The following is a 21,363-nucleotide window of genomic DNA, read 5'->3' as shown; positions in this document are numbered from 1 at the left end:
TGGTTAAAAAGCTCCGCGGTGGCAGGGCTTCGGGGTTGGATGAGATCAGCCCTGAGTACCTGAAGTCTTTGGATGTTGTGGGGCTGTCATGGTTGACACGCTTCTTCAACATTGCGTGGCGGACGGGGACAGTGCCTCTGGATTGGCAGACTGGGGTTGTGGTCCCCCTACATAAGAAGGGTGACCGGAGGGTGTGTTCCAACTACAGGGGGATCACACTCCTCAGCCTCCCTGGTAAGGCCTATGCCAGGGTATTGGAGAGGAGAGTCCGGCCGATAGTCGAACCCCAGCTTCAGGAGGAGCAGTGTGGTTTTCGTCCCGGCCATGGAACACTGGACCAGCTCTATACCCTCTACAGGGTACTGTGAGTTTTCCCAACCGGTCCACATGTGTTTTGTGGACCTGGAGAAAGCATTCGACTGTGTCCCTCATGATGCCCTGTGGGGGGTGCTCCAGGAGTATGGAATCGGGGGCCCTTTACTAGGGGCCATCCGGTCTCTGTACAAGCGGAGCAGGAGTTTGGTTCGCATTGCCGGCACTAAGTCGGACCTGTTCCCGGTGCATGTTGGACTCCGGCAGGGCTGCCCTTTGTCACCGGATTTCTAGGCGCAGCCAAGGGTCGGAGGGGGTCTGGTTTGGGGACCAGAGAATTTCGTCTCTTCTTTTTGCAGATGACGTGGTCCTGCTGGCCCCCTCTAGCCAAGACCTACAGCACGCACTGGGCCAGTTCGCAGCCGAGTGTGAAGCGGCAGGGATGAAAATCAGCTCCTCCAAGTCCGAGGCCATGGTTCTCGACCGGAAAAGGGTGGCTTGTCCTCTTCAGGTTGGAGGGGAGTTCCTGCCTCAAGTGGAGGAGTTTAAGTATCTCGGAGTCTTGTTCACAAGTGAGGGAAGAATGGAGCGGGAGATTGACAGACGGATCGGTACGGCTGCCACAGTAATGGGGGCGCTGTGCTGGTCCGTTGTGGTGAAGAGAGAGCTGAGCCAAAAAGCGAAGCTCTCGATTTACCGGTCGGTCTACGTTCCTACCCTCACCTATGGCCATGAACTTTGGGTCATGACCGAAAGAATGAGATCCCGGATACAAGCGGCTGGAATGAACTTCCTCCTTAGGGTGGCCGGGCACTCCCTTAGAGATAGGGTGAGGAGCCCGTCCATCCGGGAGGGGGTCGGAGTAGAGCCGCTGCTCCTCCCCATCGAGAGGAGCCAGTTGAGGTGGCTCGGGCATCTATACCGGATGCCTCCTGGACGCCTTCCTCGGGAGGTGTTCCAGGCACGTCCCACCGGGAGAAAGCCCAGGGGACGGCCCAGGACATGCTGGAGGGACTATGTCTCTCGGCTGGCCTGGGAACGCCTTGGGCTCCCCCTGGAGGAGCTTGAGGAGGTGTCCGGGGAGAGGGACGTCTGGGCTCTGCTGCCCCCGCGACCCGGTCCCGGATAAAGCGGAAGATGACGAGTACGAGTACATTTTTTCATAATAAATATATTTATGTAATATTGCAAATATAACTGTTTGTTCTAAAATATTAGGTTTGAATAAAAGCACGCTGAGCTCTGATACAAGTCTGTTCCATTAAAGATATTTTTTATTTAATATTACATTTTCCTTTTAAAATGACTAATAACTGCTGTCTATGAACAGTCTGCCAGATAAAAAATAAAAAATACATTAGTCTGAAAGCTTTGGGATTAACTGAACTGCATTTTGCAAAAGCATCCCACAAAGAGAACACATGTTTTCTTAAAAATGGCTCTTATCCTGGTGAGTTGATACCCAAAATCTTGTGAAATCAGTCTCAAGCAGCAATCTACTGCAAGAAGCCAAATGAATGTTGACTTTTGTAATTTGTCACCTGGTATACTTCCCTGCTCTGCTACAAATAATGCAATTCAAAACTATTTGTGTCGTCAATAACCTAAAAATGTCCATTCTCCAGAGACACAGACGTCTTTTGTCAAAATACACGTACCAATATGATGATGCAGTACATAAGAATTTAATTATCTTCAAAATAAAAGTCCTTGCTCTACAGATATAAATCGTTGCGTGAATAATGGATGAGAGATGGGAATTGGATGACAGGGCCGTGCGGTTGAGTTTCACAGTGTTCTGTGCTCCACATATCATCGCTCATTAAAAACTATCTTGTGTCAGTGCTGTAAACCAGACAAGGCACAGAAAGAAGGTGAATGAAATGAAAGAGGTTGCTCTATGAATCTAGGTTCAATCTAGACTCTCTGTTAGTAAAAGATGTTTAGACGACATATTATAAATATGATGTGCTTCACGACTTTCCTTCAGTCAAACAAAGTGCTTTTTGTGAAGGACATTTTCTACAGAGTGAGCTTTAGTAATAGGAAGAGAAGGTGTTATCTCAAAGGAAGTGAATAAGGGAGTCAGGTGGGATATTTGTATTATCTCCTTAGGGCTCTTTCTGCTTCTTTTATCTTCGCTTCTCAATCTGCTATTCTTCCTTTCTTTCCATGGTTAAGGATTTCTTTGTACAAAAACAAACTAAAACTCCAGAGGGTCTAAATCACTGAGAGCGTTGAAGATCGGATAAAGTATCACAGGAATACAGAGAAGGAAAACAAGAGTGAAACAGCCATAGACAGAGTCTTTCACTCAAAAGTGAGTTATGGAGCTCTTGAAGGACTCAAAGTCGTCCCACATCTCATTTCACCCATTCTTGTTTTCCCCTCCCTCCCCATCATTTTTATTCCTCCTCTATCGCTTCTGGCTGGAATGAGAAACCGTTCCCTGAGAATAAAAAAGCACCAAATGGAGGGATTACCAAAAGCCTCTCGAAGTGGCTCAACAGACCAAAGGCCAAAGCACATACTTGCAGTGCTGAGGGTCTGGACCTGGTTCATGACCTTCAACACCCAGGGCTCAGTGGGCTCTTTGGCTGTGATTGGTTTTTGGTCCTGTGTTAAATAAGTTATGAGTTATCAGGAGCAGACCATCTAACGGAAAAACATTTCTCAATCTGTTCTGAGATGGGGTAAAAGAAAAATATTATCCCGTAAAATAAAAGCTAATAAAATCTTAACAAGATTACAGATTATAGCCAAGAGGCTATAATAGAAGAGTATTTTTCACATGTTATACCTCCCACTATGGCTACAATCCCTGTCACATGGTTCTTTATAATGTTGATCTTTTAACTGTTGAAATCACTAAAAAAGATTCAGCTATATGAAATTCCACCTGTCCATGAATTTTCATTGAGAAGTATTAACAAAGTTGCATGGCATTTTTGCTGAGCAATATAAACAATTAAAATATCTTTAAAACCTATCGAAAAAGATGAAGATTAAATTAATTTTGTCAGAAGTGAAACCCTTAGAGCTTTGCAACAGCTGGTATGTGATTCACAGAGTTTGATAAGCTTCAACACAGAAAAGACAACTGTTTTCACAACTGCTAAAAAAAAAAATAAACAGTCTCTTAAAATAATGTTATCTATGACATATTTATAGCTATTTCAGTTTTGATACACAGACTTTGGCAAATATATAGAACAAACAACCAATAAATGTAGTAGTTTTTAGAAGAAGTTCTAATAGCATTTTTATTATTTACATTATATTATTTACCTAAGAACATATATGCATTCTAAGTTAAATAATTTCAGCTTGTAATAACATTTTGTGCAATCTTTTAACACATTTGAGCAAAACCATGATAATACTGACACTTTTGTACAAAATACTCAAAACAGTAAAAATCATACTGTTAAATGGAATGAACAAACTTTAACATTGAACTATTTAACTAATAATAAAGTAGTAATGTAATGCTTATTAATATTTAGATAACCCTATTGAGATTGTCATGATGTAACTGTTTTGTTACAGAAGCTTAAAAAGGCTGTAAATTCCATCTGTTTGTTGAAATAAAGGTGCTTAGAAGGAATGATTAGTCCAAAATCAAGAGCAAAACTGTTAAACAGATTATTAGGTTATTCTGTGTTTGACTAATCACATTAAAACATCAGAAGACCTAAAAGGGATGTAAGACACCAGTGCGGTCAGATTAAAGACTAGAAAAACAGGTAATCAGTCAAATCAGAGACCCTTATAACGAATGTTTAAAAAGCTTAAGAAAAGATGGATTCGAATCATCAGGATGTGTTTGGCTCATAAAGGTCTCTGACTAAAATGTTGCTTGATAAAATTTACATGAGTTTCTCCCTCTCCTCCATTGAAAAGCTGAAACCCAGAGATTATAGGCTCGAAACAATAACTTCTGATGAAGTTTTGGGACCGGCGTTCTTCTTTTGCCAAACATCACACAGCATTTTTACAGAGAGAGCATAGTGCTCAAAAGAAAATGCAAGAAGACAGTTTTAATTTATTCCAAAGAAAGCTTTCAGCATGAATAAAACATGCTGACTTCAAAGGGAAAAAAATAATAACGCACAATAATAAATTGGCATTGCATGACTCCAGATCTTTCTCGTTGACACGGAAATGTGGCACAGTTGAAGGAATTGACTAATCTGTATGAGTAGTTTTATCTGATTTAAGAAAGAGAGTTGGAGTCACTAAATAAACCACAGTATGCTTATTTTTTTCATTTGTAAATGTTTTCTTCTAAAAAAAATATATAGTTTAATTTAATGTTCTTCTGTTTTTAAGTAATTTTTTTTACAGCTTATAGAAACAAAGGAGGACAATAATTCAGCTGATGGCTCAAAAGCACAAACTCCATTAAAATCCCACCTGATCCAATCACTTCCTCTATTTTGACACAAGAGGGATCAATTTCTTTGGCAAATTCTCGCACTGCCTCATTGGGGTCTTCGTAGGTAAAAGGGTCAATATAGATCTTGACCCCCGGTGAACTGCGACCCTCAGACAGGGTGGGAAAAGTCACAGTGGGGGTGGGACCGCTGAACATGTCTGGCCTCAAAGTTACTTCTGTAAAGAAAGTTCACAAATAAACTCCTTTTTAAAAGAATACAGGCAATATTTATTAATTATCTTTATAATAATGAAAAAAGATGGTGTCTGTACCTCCTCCTGTGTTGTACTGCTGCAGCTTGTCACCATACACACTCTCCTTCAAATGTCTCCTCCTGCAGTCAGAAGAAAAAAAAAACAGACCTTCAGGGAAAGAAGTCGCAAGAAGACATAAATTTTACACAGCAGCTCTAAATGTTGCAAGAGTAAAATGCAAATTGACAATTTTCTCTCAAACTGGGTTAAGGTAAAACAGTTTTCCTGTTAAAAACAAAAAAACTAGTAGAGCAATAGTCTGTGTGGAACCAGTTAGGTTTGAACAATTGTCCCTGCTCTGTGTCATCACCTCTCGTTTTCCTGCTTTCCTCTGCAAATGGAGCAACAGCAGAAGCACCCTGCTGTTTCTTCATGTCATTGGATCTTTACAAGATGCGTATTAAGTACACATGGTTAATTTATTTCACCAATTGAAATTGAAATGTAAAATTTTATGTACAGTGTTATATATTTCAGATTTTAATTTTTGTTAATTTTATGGCTTACAGCTAATGAAAACACAGAATTCTGTTTCTCCGAAATGTACATCGCAGAAGACCGATCAGAGAATTTAAATACAGAAATATCAAACTAATGAAAAGTATCCCCATGCAGTGAGTACTTGTCTGGTAGTACGTTTGCATGTAATACTGTCTCTACTACATGGATTCTCTATGGGTGTTTAGGTCCAACCAGTTTGCTGGCCAATCAAGCACAGTGACAACATGGTCATCAAGGCCGGAATTAGTACGTTTGGCGGCAGGTGCAAAAACTTGCTTGAAAGTGAAATCCACATCTTTATGTACTGTAGGTTTTCAGAAGAGGGAAACATTGGGAAGTTGCCTATCAATCTGTGTATTGGTGTATGAATGTGTGTGTGTTTGTGAGTGTGATTGGGTGAACGTAGCTCAAATGTAAAGCACTTTGAGTAGTCGGTATGACTGTAAAGGCGCTATATAAGTGCCGTTCATTTACCATTTACATTTACCAGTTATAATTTGCTGGTAGACGACTGTGCAAACTTCAGACTTACTTAAACACCAGTGGAGGACATGGCCTCACAAATCATTGCTGCGCCTGTCCACTTTTCCTCACAGCTCTAGTATCTTGATTTCCATGTGAAATACAACATTTACTGTAATTTCAAAACAGTACTTGGAACCACTAAACCACGCTCAACTCTCTTTTCTCCGTGATCCTGTTAAGTATCTACTGGTGTTCTGTCTAGATGCCCTCGTCCTCCCTTTCCTAGAGCTGCAGGGTACTATGGAGGGTGTTCCTGCCCACCTGCATCCAATCAGCTTCATCAGCCTTATCACTAGACCTTAAGAGGAGCTGACTATGCCTGAGTGTCAACCATACTGGTACATCTAGCCTTCTGTGTCTTGCTTTATGCATTTCACTTGTTTAACCAAATTTTGGTCTAACCTGGCTCTCTGCTCCTTCCTTCAATGTTCTGTCTTGGATTATCCCTGGCTCCTCACCTCCGTGGAGGAACTAATCTCCCCGTACAAGCTTAACTAACTCTCGGATCACAGTTCCCATGACCAGCAACCATCAGGCTTCACTCTCTTCCTCCTTTCTGACAACCTGTCCTTCCTCCAATGAACACACATCATCTTCACGCCATCTGTCACATGGACAGACTCCTCTGGGCTGTGCTTACACAGCCCTGGTCAGGATTTACCACCACGACAGTCAGAATAATTTCATTCCTCACCCCTCTTCTCACAGTGGCAAACCCTCCTGGATATTCCTGGAACTTCCTGTTGTATCAAGCTCCCTTTGTTCCTGGCTGAAAATCAACTGTTTAACTTTTCATTGTCTGCGTGTTTTCTGCATGTGGGTCAGAAACTTGCCAAAAACTATGACAAATCCAGGTAAGAGGCTTCAGACCTTGTCCCTGGTTCAGGGACATAATATGTCTCTCAGTATCTTGTGTGAGACAATAGTCTCTCCATTTGGTTCTTTTCCAGACTCTTGAACAGGCTTTGCTTCACAGTCATGCCTAGACAGTGGTTGTTCCTGTTGCTTGTGCTCCCTTTTCTACCACATGTTTTCCTTTCACTTAACCTTCCAATAAAATGCTTGGATACACCAATCTATAATGAACTTTTTTTAAAATTATCTTTCATAGAGCTTACCCCGTCTGCTGGATTGCTGTCAATTCAATACTTTTCCTCATGATTGTGTAAACCATAACATAAGATCCCTGTATTAAGTCATTTTTGAATGGCTCAACGTAATAAGAAAATTTAATGCTTTTATTAGCTGTAAACCATAATCATCAAAATTGAAACATTACATCATTGCAACTAGCAAGGTAGAGATTCGGATGCTAAAGCAAGAACAGACAAGTAAGGAAAACCATTTTTATAGGTCCATAACATTTGGCACATAAATAAATAGAGCAGCGGGGACGAACATGAATCATCAATCTTGAGCTGTGTTGCGAAATTTATTTAGCTTTTAGGCTACTGAGGCCTGCAGAACAACAGAGACAACAATCAGTGAGAGCAAAACCTAACAACATCTACGTGAGATGAATTCTTAATGTCCACTGGCCAGACTAGATCAGCAGCTATAGTCTGCGGCCAATCACCCAATAGCTACCAGCAGCAGATGAAATTTGAACTAGATGGATATGGAGTGAGCACATTCAATTGAAAGCTACTGTTAAACAGAGAAACCAGGTGAGCTTTGTTACAGAACCCTAAAACTAAGCTCAAAATGGGAAAACCCAAAAACCAAAAAAAATGCCTCCCATGGAAAGAGGTCTGCTGGGACAGATTAAGCACAGGGATACACCTGGTAGTGGACTGAAAATATTGACTCAGACCTCAGTGGCCTAAACACAAAATGAAGAAATCCGTAGCTTACAAAGAATATGAGAGAGACAAATAAAAGGCAGCAGAGCCTTTGGAAGGTTCTTTGAGAAATTTAACAAACAGAATAAAGATTTTATAAATGTCACGCAATATTTTCAAGAATCTCTCTTTAGTGTTAAATAATGCAGTTCCCTTCTACCCAGTCTAAATATTTTACATTTTAAACTAGACATGATCAAATTTGATGATGATTAAAAAAAAAACTGTAAAATTAACCTTGAATTTTGCACTTAATAGGAATATTTCAATATTTAAAAAAAAACAAACAACTAAAACTTTTTTTATACTGCCTATACAGTGACCAACAAAATGAAACATCATCTAATAAAAAATATTACTTTGAGGCACAAATGACCAACAACACAAGCCCCTGACACCCCCCAAATCCCACTCTTATCAGCTATTGTGCTACCTGTGTTTTGTTAGCTTGAGAAAAAGTTTCATATGGAGTTGTGCATTTTATACTTTACTATTACACCTTTACATATGCAGGATAACCATTTACCCACCCACTACTCTTCACTTTAAAGCCACCTTAGAATAAAACACCTGACCTGAAATCCACACTCCAGTATTCAAATAAAGGAGTTGCTGGAGAACCTGAGTAAACATAAAAACTGATAATTATGTCATGATCTCTTGACAAAGCAGATGATGTATTTTATATTGTATAGGTCATTGCAAATTGTGAACCTTCATAAATAGGTTTATACGAAGGGTTTTGACTTTATGATTTTCCTAGTTTAATGGATAATTTCTTAAGCCACTATGTTCTTTAACTTAACATGGTACTACCATTCCAAATGGATCAGGAGTTTTACTGTTTTTACTGTGCCTGTAAGAGTGAATAAATGTGTGTTTAGTCATGTGTCTGCTGGGTATTACCTGCTACAAATGACAGCGAGAGCTACCAATGAGACGATACACACTCCACCTACTAAAGAACTTGCAGTGAGGTAGAGCTGCTGTCCAAGCTCAGACTTGTACTCATCTGCAGAGACACACACACGCACACACACACACACACACACACACACACACACACATAACTTAGCAAAGAAACTGAGATACGGAATCTTTTTTCATTTTGTCTCTTTCACATAAACACAGCTCTACCTATTTGAAAGTAAATGTGTACTAAACAACTAAAATCTTTCATATCTCTGAAAATTATAATTTTTCAAGACTGATTTTACATGACTGCACACAATATACGGGTAGAATGAATTACCTAACAGCCAGGTTAGCACTTTATAACAACCTCTCCGAACTCCTTTTCTCTCCAACAGAAAACCTCCACTCACACGCATCTCCACACACTCCAGCCAACCACCCACGCTCTTACCATCAGTGAGGGTTTGGAAGAGCATCTCTTTGCTGTAGGCTCCGTAGCCGGCCTCAGTGCGGGCCCTCACCTGGACCACATAACCAGTGCCAGCCCTCAGGCCCTCAAGGACCACGTTAGGTGTATTGCTCTGGACCACTGAACTGTTCAGCAACGAAGACTGGAACTGCAGAAGAGGCAGAATAAGATATATTTAATTAGTGCCTATAACATACTATATTGTTGCAATTGTCAGTGAATACAGGTGCTTCTCAAAAATTCCAATATCACTGAATAGATACATTTATTTTGGTAAATTACTTCAATAAACAAAAATATGTTCAGAGCTATATATTACAAGCAAATATTTCTGTTGATTTTAATAAGAACAGCTTACAGCCAAATAAAACCCAAAATTTAGCTTCTAAGAAAATGTTTATTTTACATAAGACCAGCAAAAAGAAATGTTAATACTGACATGTAGGCCTATTGATAATTATGTCCATGTACTATACAGTAAATTAACATAATATTTAGCCTGGGCTCTTTTTGCTTGACGTATAGCATGAATATACAGAGGTAATCAGCCTGTGGCACTGCTTAGGTGTTCAGGAAGCCCAGGTTGCTTTAATAGCAGCCTTTAGCTTGTCTGCCTTGTTGCTTCTAGTGTCATTTGTCTTCCTCTTGGCAATACTCCATAGATTTTCCATGGGGTTTAAGTACGACCGGTTTGCTGGCCTATCAAGCACAGTGAGACCATAGTCATTAAAACCAGTCACTGGTACTTTTGGCAGTGTGGGCAAGTGTCCTGCTGGGAAAATAAATCAGAATATCCATAACACTTGTTAGTAGAGAGAAGAGGTGAAAGATTCATACTTAACCTCTAGCAACTTAAATTCTGGCTTTTTCACTCTTCCTCCAGACTCTGGAACCTTGATTTAAAGTAAAATGCAAATTTTTGTTTTGTCTGAAAAGACCACTTTGGACCACAGAGGATCAATGAAGTCTTTTTTCTCTGCAGATCTTGTTCATTTATCATATTTTGTCTGAAAAGTTCCATGTCCATTTAAAACATGTAGTTGCAGTCACTTTAGACCATTATCAAAACCATTACCAAAATCCATATCACAGAAAAGGTTTTGGTTTTCACCATTTAAACTGTTACTTCACAGTCAAAAACACACTGTGTTACAAAATAACTACTTGATAGTAAAATGTGAAGAGTCTGGAAGAAGAGACATAGGCCCTAACTCACTGCACTTACGTTTATAATTCTAAATGCATAAAATTGAAATAAATCCACGTCGCCTATACATTATTTTGGCCATATTGTTACAACTGACTCTGTTTAAGAAAATTAACTGGCAAAATCTTAAATTGAAGACTGTGTTGTTATTTGTGCTGCTTATCTGCATGACAGAATGAAAGAAAATGGTAACAGGAGCTAAGGTGTTTGCTAAATTATGTGTTTCACATCCACACATTTGAACTTGCCTTGCTTTTTCTGTCAACTTGCTTCTTTCCATTTTTGGACTTCTTATTAGTTCTTATTTGGCCTAAACCTTTGTGATATGACATCAGCATATATGTTTCTGTTCATTTTTCATTTTATTTCCCCTTTCCTGATGATCCTTTTTCTTCCTCCTTGCTGTTTTGAGTAATTCATTTTTCCATTCTATACAAATACAATAAAGGCTTATTGCAATTAATTAGCTTTTAACCACAGAATGTGGACTTCTCTCATTCCATGTGTCCCCACGTTATCTTTTCTATCTCATAAATCCAAGGCTTTCACCTTTTACCTCTGTCTGTGCCCCCTTCTTCTCATTTTAGACTTCCTATTTTCTGTCATTTTCTTTCAGATAACAAGGTTTAACAGAGGCTAAATCTAAGTGCGGGAAGCAGAACGAAAGTAATGCCGTAGTGGTGGCATCAAGGTAGAGGCAGGGAATTGTACCACGAGAATGAAGGACGGTGGGGTGGGGAGGTCGACGGGAGAGCAAAGTGGAGAGAAAAAGAAATAATGGTGGTGATGAGGAACACAGCCCAGGAGGGAGAAGAGTGGGTGGAAATTGCCGGTAGATTGAGGAGAAAGAGGGCGGGTTATCAGATGAAGACATGGGGTTAAAGATGATTGAGTTTTCTATCATAAATATTCATAGAAAAAACCCATTTTCCACATGTCAGTCATTAACCCATTCTCTATTATCAAAATACTAATCATTATGGGATCAAACTTCTTACTTTATTCGTTGTTATTATGGCTACAGGATTAATTTATGTTGATGTCATGTCTTTAATGTCATGTATACAAAAAGATTATCGTGCATTTATGTCACCAATGTTGTTAATTGTGAGGTGGGTTTTGGATGATTGTAGAGTTTGAAAACTAGGGAGTTGTAGATAAACTTTGGAAATAACTACAGAAGACAGATATGGTTTCATGGAAGGAGTTTGGATTCTGGAGTTGTGTGTGTGGCGAGGAAAGCTTGGCGTCATGCATACTGGAGTAAAGAGGTTGGGGGGCAGTTCACCAGGGAAGGCCTGGTAGAGAGAGATAAGTATTGGGGGAAAATTTGGATTTTCTCCACCATATCAAATCTACTACATTAAAACTCATTATCTATAGAGCAGGAGTGAGGGAGGGGGGAATTAGGAGCTAGAGGAGATGAGGAAGTTGAAGAAATTACAGAACTGCCAAAAAAAGAAAAAGGGTGCAGCACAGCTGTCTGGTAAGGAAAGGCCTGTCCTCTCTCACCAGGCTTATCAAACTGCTCCCATAGGACAACTTCACCTAAAGCTATGAGCTAAAATTAGTCTTTACGTGGTTGACTGCTTCACAGTAGAAAAGGCAGAATCCTAATTGACTTCTATACGAGACTTCAGTAATGCAAAACTAGCAAATAAGGCTGACTAAGGGCACAGTAAGAGTTTTACCTGTTTATGTCAGACGGCAGCTAGAATAAATGTCTCACTTAAAGCACTGCATTTCCCTCAGTCCCTGGCTCATTGTAACTGTTGTGGTAAAAGAACAACAAGTTGTCCTTATATGTCTGCTGTTCTCCATCTTTTCTTGGATAGAATTTGAGGAAAATGCAATGCCTTGCCTAAGCTTTCATCCCCCTAAAACTATTTCACCATTCATCACATTACTGTTCTGACTTTTTTTATTTTACCTGCATTTTATGTGAGAGGTGGACACAACTAAATACAAAATTGTGAAGTGGAAGGAAAGGCATGTATACAGCTTGGTATGTATATGTATTCAGCACCCTTGATTTAATATCTTATAATTACGACTGCAAGTCTTTTTTTGGGTATGTTTCTAGCAACTTTACACATCTACAGACTGAAATTGTTAACTATTATATTTTTGCAAAATAGCTCAACCTCAGTTTGATTACTCAGCACATCCATGCGAATGTAAAATTCCAGTTATGTCAGATCCTGTTTGATTTAGGTCCATGCCATTTAACTTTAATCTGTCCATCAATTCTGAGCAGCGTCCCTGTCTTTTTAAATGAAAGGATTCCCTCACCATGATGCTGCCACTACTATGTTTCATGGGAGGGATGTTGTGTTTCAGGTGTTAAATTTTGCACAATATATAGCGTTTTGCATGTGCCAAAGAGTTACATTTTTGTGTCATCTGACCAGAGAACTATACTCCACATGCTTTCTGTGTCCCCTACCTGCCTTGTGGCAACTTGCTAAGGTGAGTTATGAACGCTTTCTTCTTTTAACAACTCAAAATATTTGTCACTCTTTAGAGAAGCCCAGATTGTTAGAGTATACAACTAATAGTTTCACAGTAAACAGGTCCTCCAACCTTACTTTTGCAGCTCCAAGACTTCCCATGGGACTCTTGGATGCTTCTATAATACATTATCCTCTTGCAGGACGTGTGAGTTTAGGTGGAGGGCTATGTCAGGTTTGTAGTTGTACCAAACTCCACTCAATTTAAATTAAACACTGCTCTGTAAGACGTTTAAAGCTTTTTGATATTGGGATATTATTCTATGACCTACTGCCTTTTCGATTTTTTTTTCAATAATGTTCTCTAACAACCCTCTGAGGCCTTTATACTGAGATTATATTACACACTGATGGTATCTGCTTACTAATTCCCTGGATTTTAGTTGGGGGCAAAAGAGGCGTAATACATATGCATAGAAAATGGGAAAAAGTTCAAAGGGTAATTAATAAAATCTTAGTGTGCTGAATAAACTATGCAGAAAGATAGTATTATGTAGTTTCTAGCATTTGTTTTTTCTGTTGTATTTTTTCTCTAAAATAAATTGAAACACCTGAGTCACTATTGAAATTAAAAAACACATGTAAATCATACCTTTTCTTCTTTGCCGGCAAATGGATGCACATGAGGATGTGCTTTCAAAGATTACTTGCTTTCCAATATTACTGCGAAGCATGACAGCTCTAACCAGTGCAACATTACTTTTGGTTTAGGTGCACCCTTTTCAATTCCCGACTAAACATATTAAATTATCTGAAACACTTGCTCTGTTTTATTCTCCTCTGCAAAACAAACATAGTTCTCTTTCTGGTGAATTCAATACACAGATCTGATCCACTAAGAATATGCAGCATCCATCCTCAAAGGTTTGCACAGTATTTCAGGCCTATTTGTTCCCTCTCAGAGTCTCATTCACAAAGAAGAGCGCCCCACTACAATAGCAGCACATCCACGCAAATTCAAGTGCAGCTAATATGAGGAATTTGCATCAGATTGGGTTTATCCCCATCACAAAATGTAAAAAAATACCTTCAGCAGAAATATATCAGGCACAAAAACGACAAAGAAAATGAGAAATATGTCTCCTTGCAGTGAGCATTTGGTTTCAATGGATAAAGACCAAGCTTTAAAAGTGCCAGAATTCATCATTGTATCAGACAGGAAACAGTTGTGGCATAGAGTTTTTATACCAATTTTCTAAATTAACAGATTCAGAAAATACATGGATGTCTTTGATGCAGAGTTAAAGGTTATTAAACACATTGGAATGATTTATCACTTTCATGATCCTTAACTGCTTAATTTTTTGGGTTCTGCTATGTCTCTGTTTTCTTCATTCTCTTGTTGTTTATATTCTTGCCTTATTAGTTATTCCTTTGTGCTTAGTTCCCTAGTTCACTCCTGTAGTACTTTTAGTATTTATTCTGTTACATCTCGGTTTACCTTTTCTTTTGATTTATTATCTTGTCGTGTCCCAGCTCAGCTTAGTCTCTCTTCCAGTCTCCCCAGTTGCCTTCTGTCCCAGCTGATCCACATATCCTCCTGATTACTTACACCTGCATTCTGTCATTCTCCTTATCTCCCAGTATTTAGGTTCATTTACTCATGTTGTCGGAACCTCACTCCTGGTTATTCCTCGTCCCTTTGCCTGTGACTCTCTCCGTTGACCTGCTTGTCTTCCTCATCCTGCTCTCCTTGTGTTGTTTTGTGTGTTTTTTTTTTTCTTCATTAATAAATCCTCATTATGCTCATCCTGTCTGCTTTCTGGTCCTTCACCCTCCCAACACATCATGACAATCCCTTTCTATGACTTTTTTTGACTCAATAAAGGTTTGAGAATTAAAGTATGACTTTAAGCCTAAATATTTTAAGTGGTGGTAAAAATAAACACAAGAATAAAAACAAGAACTGTTGACCATGCCGTAAGCACTGAAAAAAGGGGGAAATTGTTACTGTCTGGAATATATGGGTGGTTTTCTCTGAATGTCAAAATGATGTTTGTCAATTAAATATCGGCTAAGTCACGGAAGGGAGATGATTTTTGCATGATAGCAGAAACTGATGAGCACATTTTCCCTTTGCCAGGCCCTTGTGAATAACATGAATGAGTAAACTCTGGTTGGATCCTGTTTTGTGGGGACCGAATGTTTCAAGGAGGGACCCATTTTTTCTACCAAAGTGTACATAAAAGTCAGCTTTTAAAATTTTTTTAAACAACCTGTGGATATTATTTGGATATTCAGCGTAGCATAATTCCACTTAGGTAATTAGACGAGAACTATATATTATTGAGTTTTGGAAGAAGTTCTTCAATGATGTTTAAAAAAAATTTGAGGACATATAAAATGTATCATATGAAGGACATTTTAAAATGAGAGTAAAACATTAATTACTAAAACATTAAAATAACTAAATAAAATGTTTTATTTCAAATAAATCTGTATGTAATTTCAGTATTAATGTAACTATGAAGGATTCTTTCTAAATGCATGCACCAACATACAGAAAGTATGTGATCTAGTAACAATATATTTTTTACATACATAAAAGGTGGGGAAATTATCAACACAGATATTAGAAAAGAAGAAGTAGGACTACAATATTAACATTTACTAATGATATAATAAAATAGTTTTGTTAGGGATGTAGACATGAAGTAAACTAATATTTGGGCAATTTATATTGCACATTTTAAAGTCTTTATAACCTTAACAACTCTCCCTATGCACAAATAAAACACACTTTGTACTAAGGATGAAACCATATGAAAATTTGGGTGAACCCATTATTTCACGCTTATATGAGATTGGGTCACGGGGGCAACAGGTTCAGGAGGCAACCCCAGCCATCCCTCTCCCCACTGACATCCTCGAGCTCATTCTGAGGGATCCCCATGCGTTCCCAGGCTAAACAGGATATATAGTCCCTCCAGAGAGTTCTGCGAAGAAGCAGTTCTTGTGGCCTTCATTTTTGTTATGTAGTGGGGTGGAGAGAAAGAAGAGACATGCAGCATAGGCTTTACTTTGAGTTTCCCCCTCACCTGTCTCTAAGGCTGAGCACGCCCAGCATCTGGAGGAGGCTCATTTCGGCTGCTTAACAGATAATAGAAAAAAATACATCAGCTATTAATATCAGCTCAGTTTACATATGGCACCGATACTGATATGTTAAAAAATTACTACAATTGGTCGATATCGATTTTCGTTGTCCGATGAGCTAACCCCTCCCTCCTACTTCCCTATGTCTAAAGGGATTGCTCAAACCAGCTCTCCATCCAACGGGTCCGGACTTCCCTAAACCTGAAAGATCTTACTAAGCAGGTTTACTGAAAGTTCTGTTTAAGCTGGTGTCGGGATATGACTCGCCTAGCCTCTGACAGCCTTCATACAAAAGTCTCGCCCTTCTTCAACTGGAGGTCTGGACGACTGAGTAGCCTATCGCAGTCATCCACACCCTCAACAGTCACTTTTGTTCACGGCTGCTCATTCCCTAATTTTACAACTGGCTCTTGGTATATGGGCTAGGTTAATTTTAGTGGCTCGGCACGAGCCCCAAGGACGCTGTTTTAACAAACTTGACTAAGGCAACCTATAAAAACCTCCTAAAATATCTTAGAACCAGGCAACAAGACTTTTTACCACCAATGAAAAACCAAAAATACAGTGACTCAAATAATTGAATGTCCACGATTTAACTAGAATTTTATATGCTTTCTTTAATTAGTAATGCTTTTGCAGGGGTCAGTAACAGCTTAAATTCAGCAACACAAAATAATTTCAATAATAGAAATGAATCAATCAACTCAACCTGTCTTTCCCTGATGCTGAAACTAGTGGGTTTGGAGAGGCTCTTCCATGCACCTGAAGGAGATGTTTCTTCTGGTAACAACGAGTGGTTTCTTGAAGGGAATACGACTTAATCTTCAGATTTCTTCCTTTAAGTGGCAGGCACTGATGCTCCAGGCTTCGATGGTTAAACAGGATCTTTGTTGTTATTTGTCTCCGAAGACAGTAGTTTCCAGAGGCTGAAGAGTTGAAGGAAATCTTTAGACATAAATGAGGTTGATTCAGGACTTCCAGAAGCCTGAAACTTAGAGCAATCAGCTGTTCACCGATCAAGTTCACTTCTGTTGTCTGGATAAAAAGGCTTTAGATGAAATCAGATTCTTAATCTTGAGGCACAGTCTTTCCATTGAGCACGGGTTGATCCTCCTTTTAATGCAGTCGATCAGTTGGGCTGTGTCTCTGTTCCTTTTCCATCTAAGCTTTTTTTTTTCTCCATCCGATCTTGTTCGCTGGTCTTCTGCGAGGAAACAAACCCCGTTTCTGCTCTCAGCATTGTTTTTATAGCGCTTGATGCCTTCACCGGTCAGGCCCTTATTAAGCTTCTTAGTTATTGTGCAACCTATTCAGCTCAGCTTCTTGATTATTGCTCAATACTTTAGTCATGGTCACTGTGACCTACTGATTCTGTTTCTCAGCCTTGGAGATGCCGGTAATAGCCACGCGGCTGGCTGTAGTTGCAGCCTCCCTTCCTCCCGTTAGTCTTCAAAAGGTTCACTGTCAGCATGCAGCTGGCTCTCGTCACTCCTAGTCATCCTACATTTCTCTCCCTAATCTGCTCAGTCTTAAACTTTACACAGTATTACACATTCCATTCTCAGCTTTCTGTATTTACTTTAAAACACAGTTACAAAACCATCACTTCATTTTTTTTCTTCATGCTTTACAAATGATTAACGTTATATCTCTTTCATATATAGCTGATTGAGAATGTCAAACCTTAATGTTTTTTACTTTAATTCTCAATTCTTAACCACATTTTAATCATATATCTTTTTACTTAATGATCAAAGATTACTAATTTTATTCAATACATGTGAAAGAATGTAAAATCATCATACACCATTTCTTTGGATATACTTGTTTATATTTATGCAAAAGATAAGCCAGATAATATGTGGCAAATAATATGTGGCTTCACACAGGCCTCTCTTGTCTCTCAGCTCCAGAATATGAGAACATGCTTGTTTCACTCCCCACTACTTCAACTGTGTGTTTTAATAATTATTGCATGGATTACACATAAGGATATAAGGATATTTATTGTAACTTTTATGGAGTTAACTGTGAGCAGTTACTAAATGTTGCATGGATTACATGGAAAGATCTCACCTTGTTTTGACACGATGTTAAAGCCGATATATATCGTTCACCACTACTTTGCATCACTACAATGTACAGTTTAGTCTCTTTTTTCTTTATTATTATTGTTTATGTTTTATGTGGATCAGTGTGCCTTCATCTGCCAGTCACTCTGCTGCTGATACATGTTAATTAAATATAGGATGTGTCTATTCTATTTTATTCTGCAGCTTAGTAAAGATATAGATCTCTACTGTGATAACTGCAATGACCTTATAGACTTTTAAGACTTTTATTGAATGTTTTCTTTAAAGGAATTTGATAAATGTGAGTGTAAAAGAGTCATAATTGGTAAAGTTTGCAGTACTGTGTAGTTCAGACCTTCATTAGCAAGTTAAAGACATTTAACACAGTGACTAGACGAAATAGAAAACAATCCTGTAGATCAGCAACTGCAACCAAAAAGAAACAAAACTTATTTTGCATGTTCTTCAGCTAAGACAGGTGGATAAGGAGTAAAAAAAAAAGTGTGGGCTGTGAGGAGGCTTGAGTTCTTTTCGTTGTATCTTACACAATCCCTTCTAGGTGTTTTGCTCTTTGCTTTTTATCTATCAGCAGTGAAGTGTTTTTCAAGCTCTGGGCTCAGCTTCAGAAAAGATGAGAACAGTCTTACCTGCAGGTGATCGATACTCTAGAAACTTTCATTTCATGCACACAGATTTACATTCAGAAAATTACAAAGACTTAAATATCACATTTTGTTATTCAAGCAATTTTCTTTCTCATAATACAGCAGCAGCAGCCATTGATAGAAAAGCAATCTAGTCCTACAAGGTTTACCCCTGAATTAGTTATTCTTCACAGTGCCCCAGGTCAGACATTCTCTGTTCATTGCAGTTTGTCAGTCTGTTGTTCCATAGTTGCCTGATTTAAACAGACTGGGGATTTCTCCATTATAGGGCAGGCAAGCAGATGATTACCTAAACAGCCTTAAAATGCAGAGAGACACACGTTTTGAGCTGCACTTAGATGTCGATGCTTTGGTTCTCTAACTGTAAGTGACTCACTTCAAGATTCAGAGAGCAAGAGTTTCAAGTGTTACATAACAAAACGCGGAAGAAGAATTCAAATTTCTAATGCATTACACATGTCACCTCTGTAAGACTTTCTCTGCCAGAAAGAACTTGGAGAGAATTTCACTCATCAAATATCTGGAGACATTTGACCCCAAATACCGCATGAGATAATGCATGGACTTACACTTTTAAAAGGTACCAGCCTTGAAACGAGTTTTTATGCCATGTAGTTGCCTTGCGGCATACAAAGATGTGTATCTTTGCATAACAATTCAACATTGCCTTTCCATGAGTTTGATAGTGAAACATACATGATCTGGTCATCAGCCAAGCCAGACTGCCACAGTTTATTTTTTGCAACTTTGTTTGCACATACATGCCACTGCTAAGAAGCTCATGAAGGTGCCAATCAGTTGTTGCAGCAATAATCCACAAGCATTATTCATCAATCTCATTCTGTGCTATCTAGCCCCTGTCTGCATAGTTCAACATTCACTCACCCTGCAGATTGAATGGCTGGAGAGGCTTTAACAGCAGTACAATTTAACCTGTTTCTGATTGCTTCAGAAAATTAGCTTTTTCAACCATTTGGGGGCATTTAGAGATTGTAAAGAACTTGGGACTTTCATCCCAAGATGGTCAAACAATCAATAAAAATGGAAAAGAATAATTAGAACACAGGCCTAATAGAAAAAGTACCTTACTCAGAGAATGAATGTACTGCAGACACCAGTCATCTCATAACACACACTATAGAGAACGGGTACACATCATTATTGATATACACATTTCCTAGATGTGACAGGACAGTTTAACAACACATGCTCCATTTCCATAAATGTGCACCTGTATAAAAATGTTTTTAGATACATTAACATACGTGGCAAGATAGAGAAAAGTGGGACAGCAGCTTAATGTCTTGCTCTGGAAGGTTTCAAACATCCCCTTTGCAAAATACAGTCCTGTAGCTCTGCTGCTGATGCAACTCAAATAAATTTTGTTTAAAAAGATACAAAACACTTTAAACACAAAAACATGATATCCCTAAAAATAAGCAAAATGTTTACGTTCTAAACCTCACATGAAAAAGTTTTAATATGAGGTGGATGTATTGACCTTTGAATACAGTGAAAGAACATTATACACCTGAAGAGAGCATACATACAGGTCCTTCTCAAAATATTAGCATATTGTGATAAAGTTAATTATTTTCCATAATGTCATGATGAAAATTTAACATTCATATATTTTAGATTCATTGAACACTAACTGAAATATTTCAGGTCTTTTATTGTCTTAATACGGATGATTTTGGCATACAGCTCATGAAAACCCAAAATTCCTTTCTCACAAAATTAGCATATTTCATCCGACCAATAAAAGAAAAGTGTTTTTAATACAAAAAACGTCAACCTTCAAATAATCATGTACAGTTATGCACTCAATACTTGGTCGGGAATCCTTTTGCAGAAATGACTGCTTCAATGCGGCGTGGCATGGAGGCAATCAGCCTGTGGCACTGCTGAGGTCTTATGGAGGCCCAGGATGCTTCAATAGCGGCCTTTAGCTCATCCAGAGTGTTAGGTCTTGAGTCTCTCAACGTTCTCTTCACAATATCCCACAGATTCTCTATGGGGTTCAGGTCAGGAGAGTTGGCAGGCCAATTGAGCACAGTGATATCATGGTCAGTAAACCATTTACCAGTGGTTTTGGCACTGTGAGCAGGTGCCAGGTCGTGCTGAAAAATGAAATCTTCATCTCCATAAAGCTTTTCAGCAGATGGAAGCATGAAGTGCTCCAAAATCTCCTGATAGCTAGCTGCATTGACCCTGCCTTTGATAAAACACAGTGGACCAACACCAGCAATTGACACGGCAACCCAGACCATCACTGACTGTGGGTACTTGACACTGGACTTCTGGCATTTCGGCATTTCCTTCTCCCCAGTCTTCCTCCAGACTCTGGCACCTTGATTTCCGAATGACATGCAGAATTTGCTTTCATCCGAAAAAAGTACTTTGGACCACTGAGCAACAGTCCAGTGCTGCTTCTCTGTAGCCCAGGTCAGGCGCTTCTGCTGCTGTTTCTGGTTCAAAAGTGGCTTGACCTGGGGAATGCGGCACCTGTAGCCCATTTCCTGCACACACCTGTGCACGGTGGCTCTGGATGTTTC

General features: G+C 39.1%; 1 protein-coding gene across 2 annotated transcripts in view; it reads right to left on the bottom strand.

Moving 5' to 3' along the window:
- LOC124874008 (ephrin type-B receptor 1-like) overlaps positions 1 to 21,363 on the bottom strand; it is a 168,649-nt gene that overhangs the window by 37,065 nt on the left and 110,221 nt on the right. For both annotated transcript variants that reach the window (XM_047375133.1, XM_047375132.1), the window contains exons 10-13: positions 9,238 to 9,403; positions 8,778 to 8,883; positions 5,023 to 5,084; positions 4,729 to 4,926 (exon numbers count right to left, since the gene is read on the bottom strand). In XM_047375133.1, coding sequence (XP_047231089.1) covers positions 4,729 to 4,926; positions 5,023 to 5,084; positions 8,778 to 8,883; positions 9,238 to 9,403 — 532 coding nt within the window. The remainder of the gene's footprint in view (positions 1 to 4,728; positions 4,927 to 5,022; positions 5,085 to 8,777; positions 8,884 to 9,237; positions 9,404 to 21,363) is intronic.

The sequence above is a fragment of the Girardinichthys multiradiatus genome, chromosome 9, assembly GCF_021462225.1.
Source record: "Girardinichthys multiradiatus isolate DD_20200921_A chromosome 9, DD_fGirMul_XY1, whole genome shotgun sequence".
NCBI lineage: Eukaryota > Metazoa > Chordata > Actinopteri > Cyprinodontiformes > Goodeidae > Girardinichthys > Girardinichthys multiradiatus.
The sequence above is the reverse complement of the archived record's forward strand: the minus strand, read 5'-3'. Positions and strand labels throughout refer to the sequence as shown.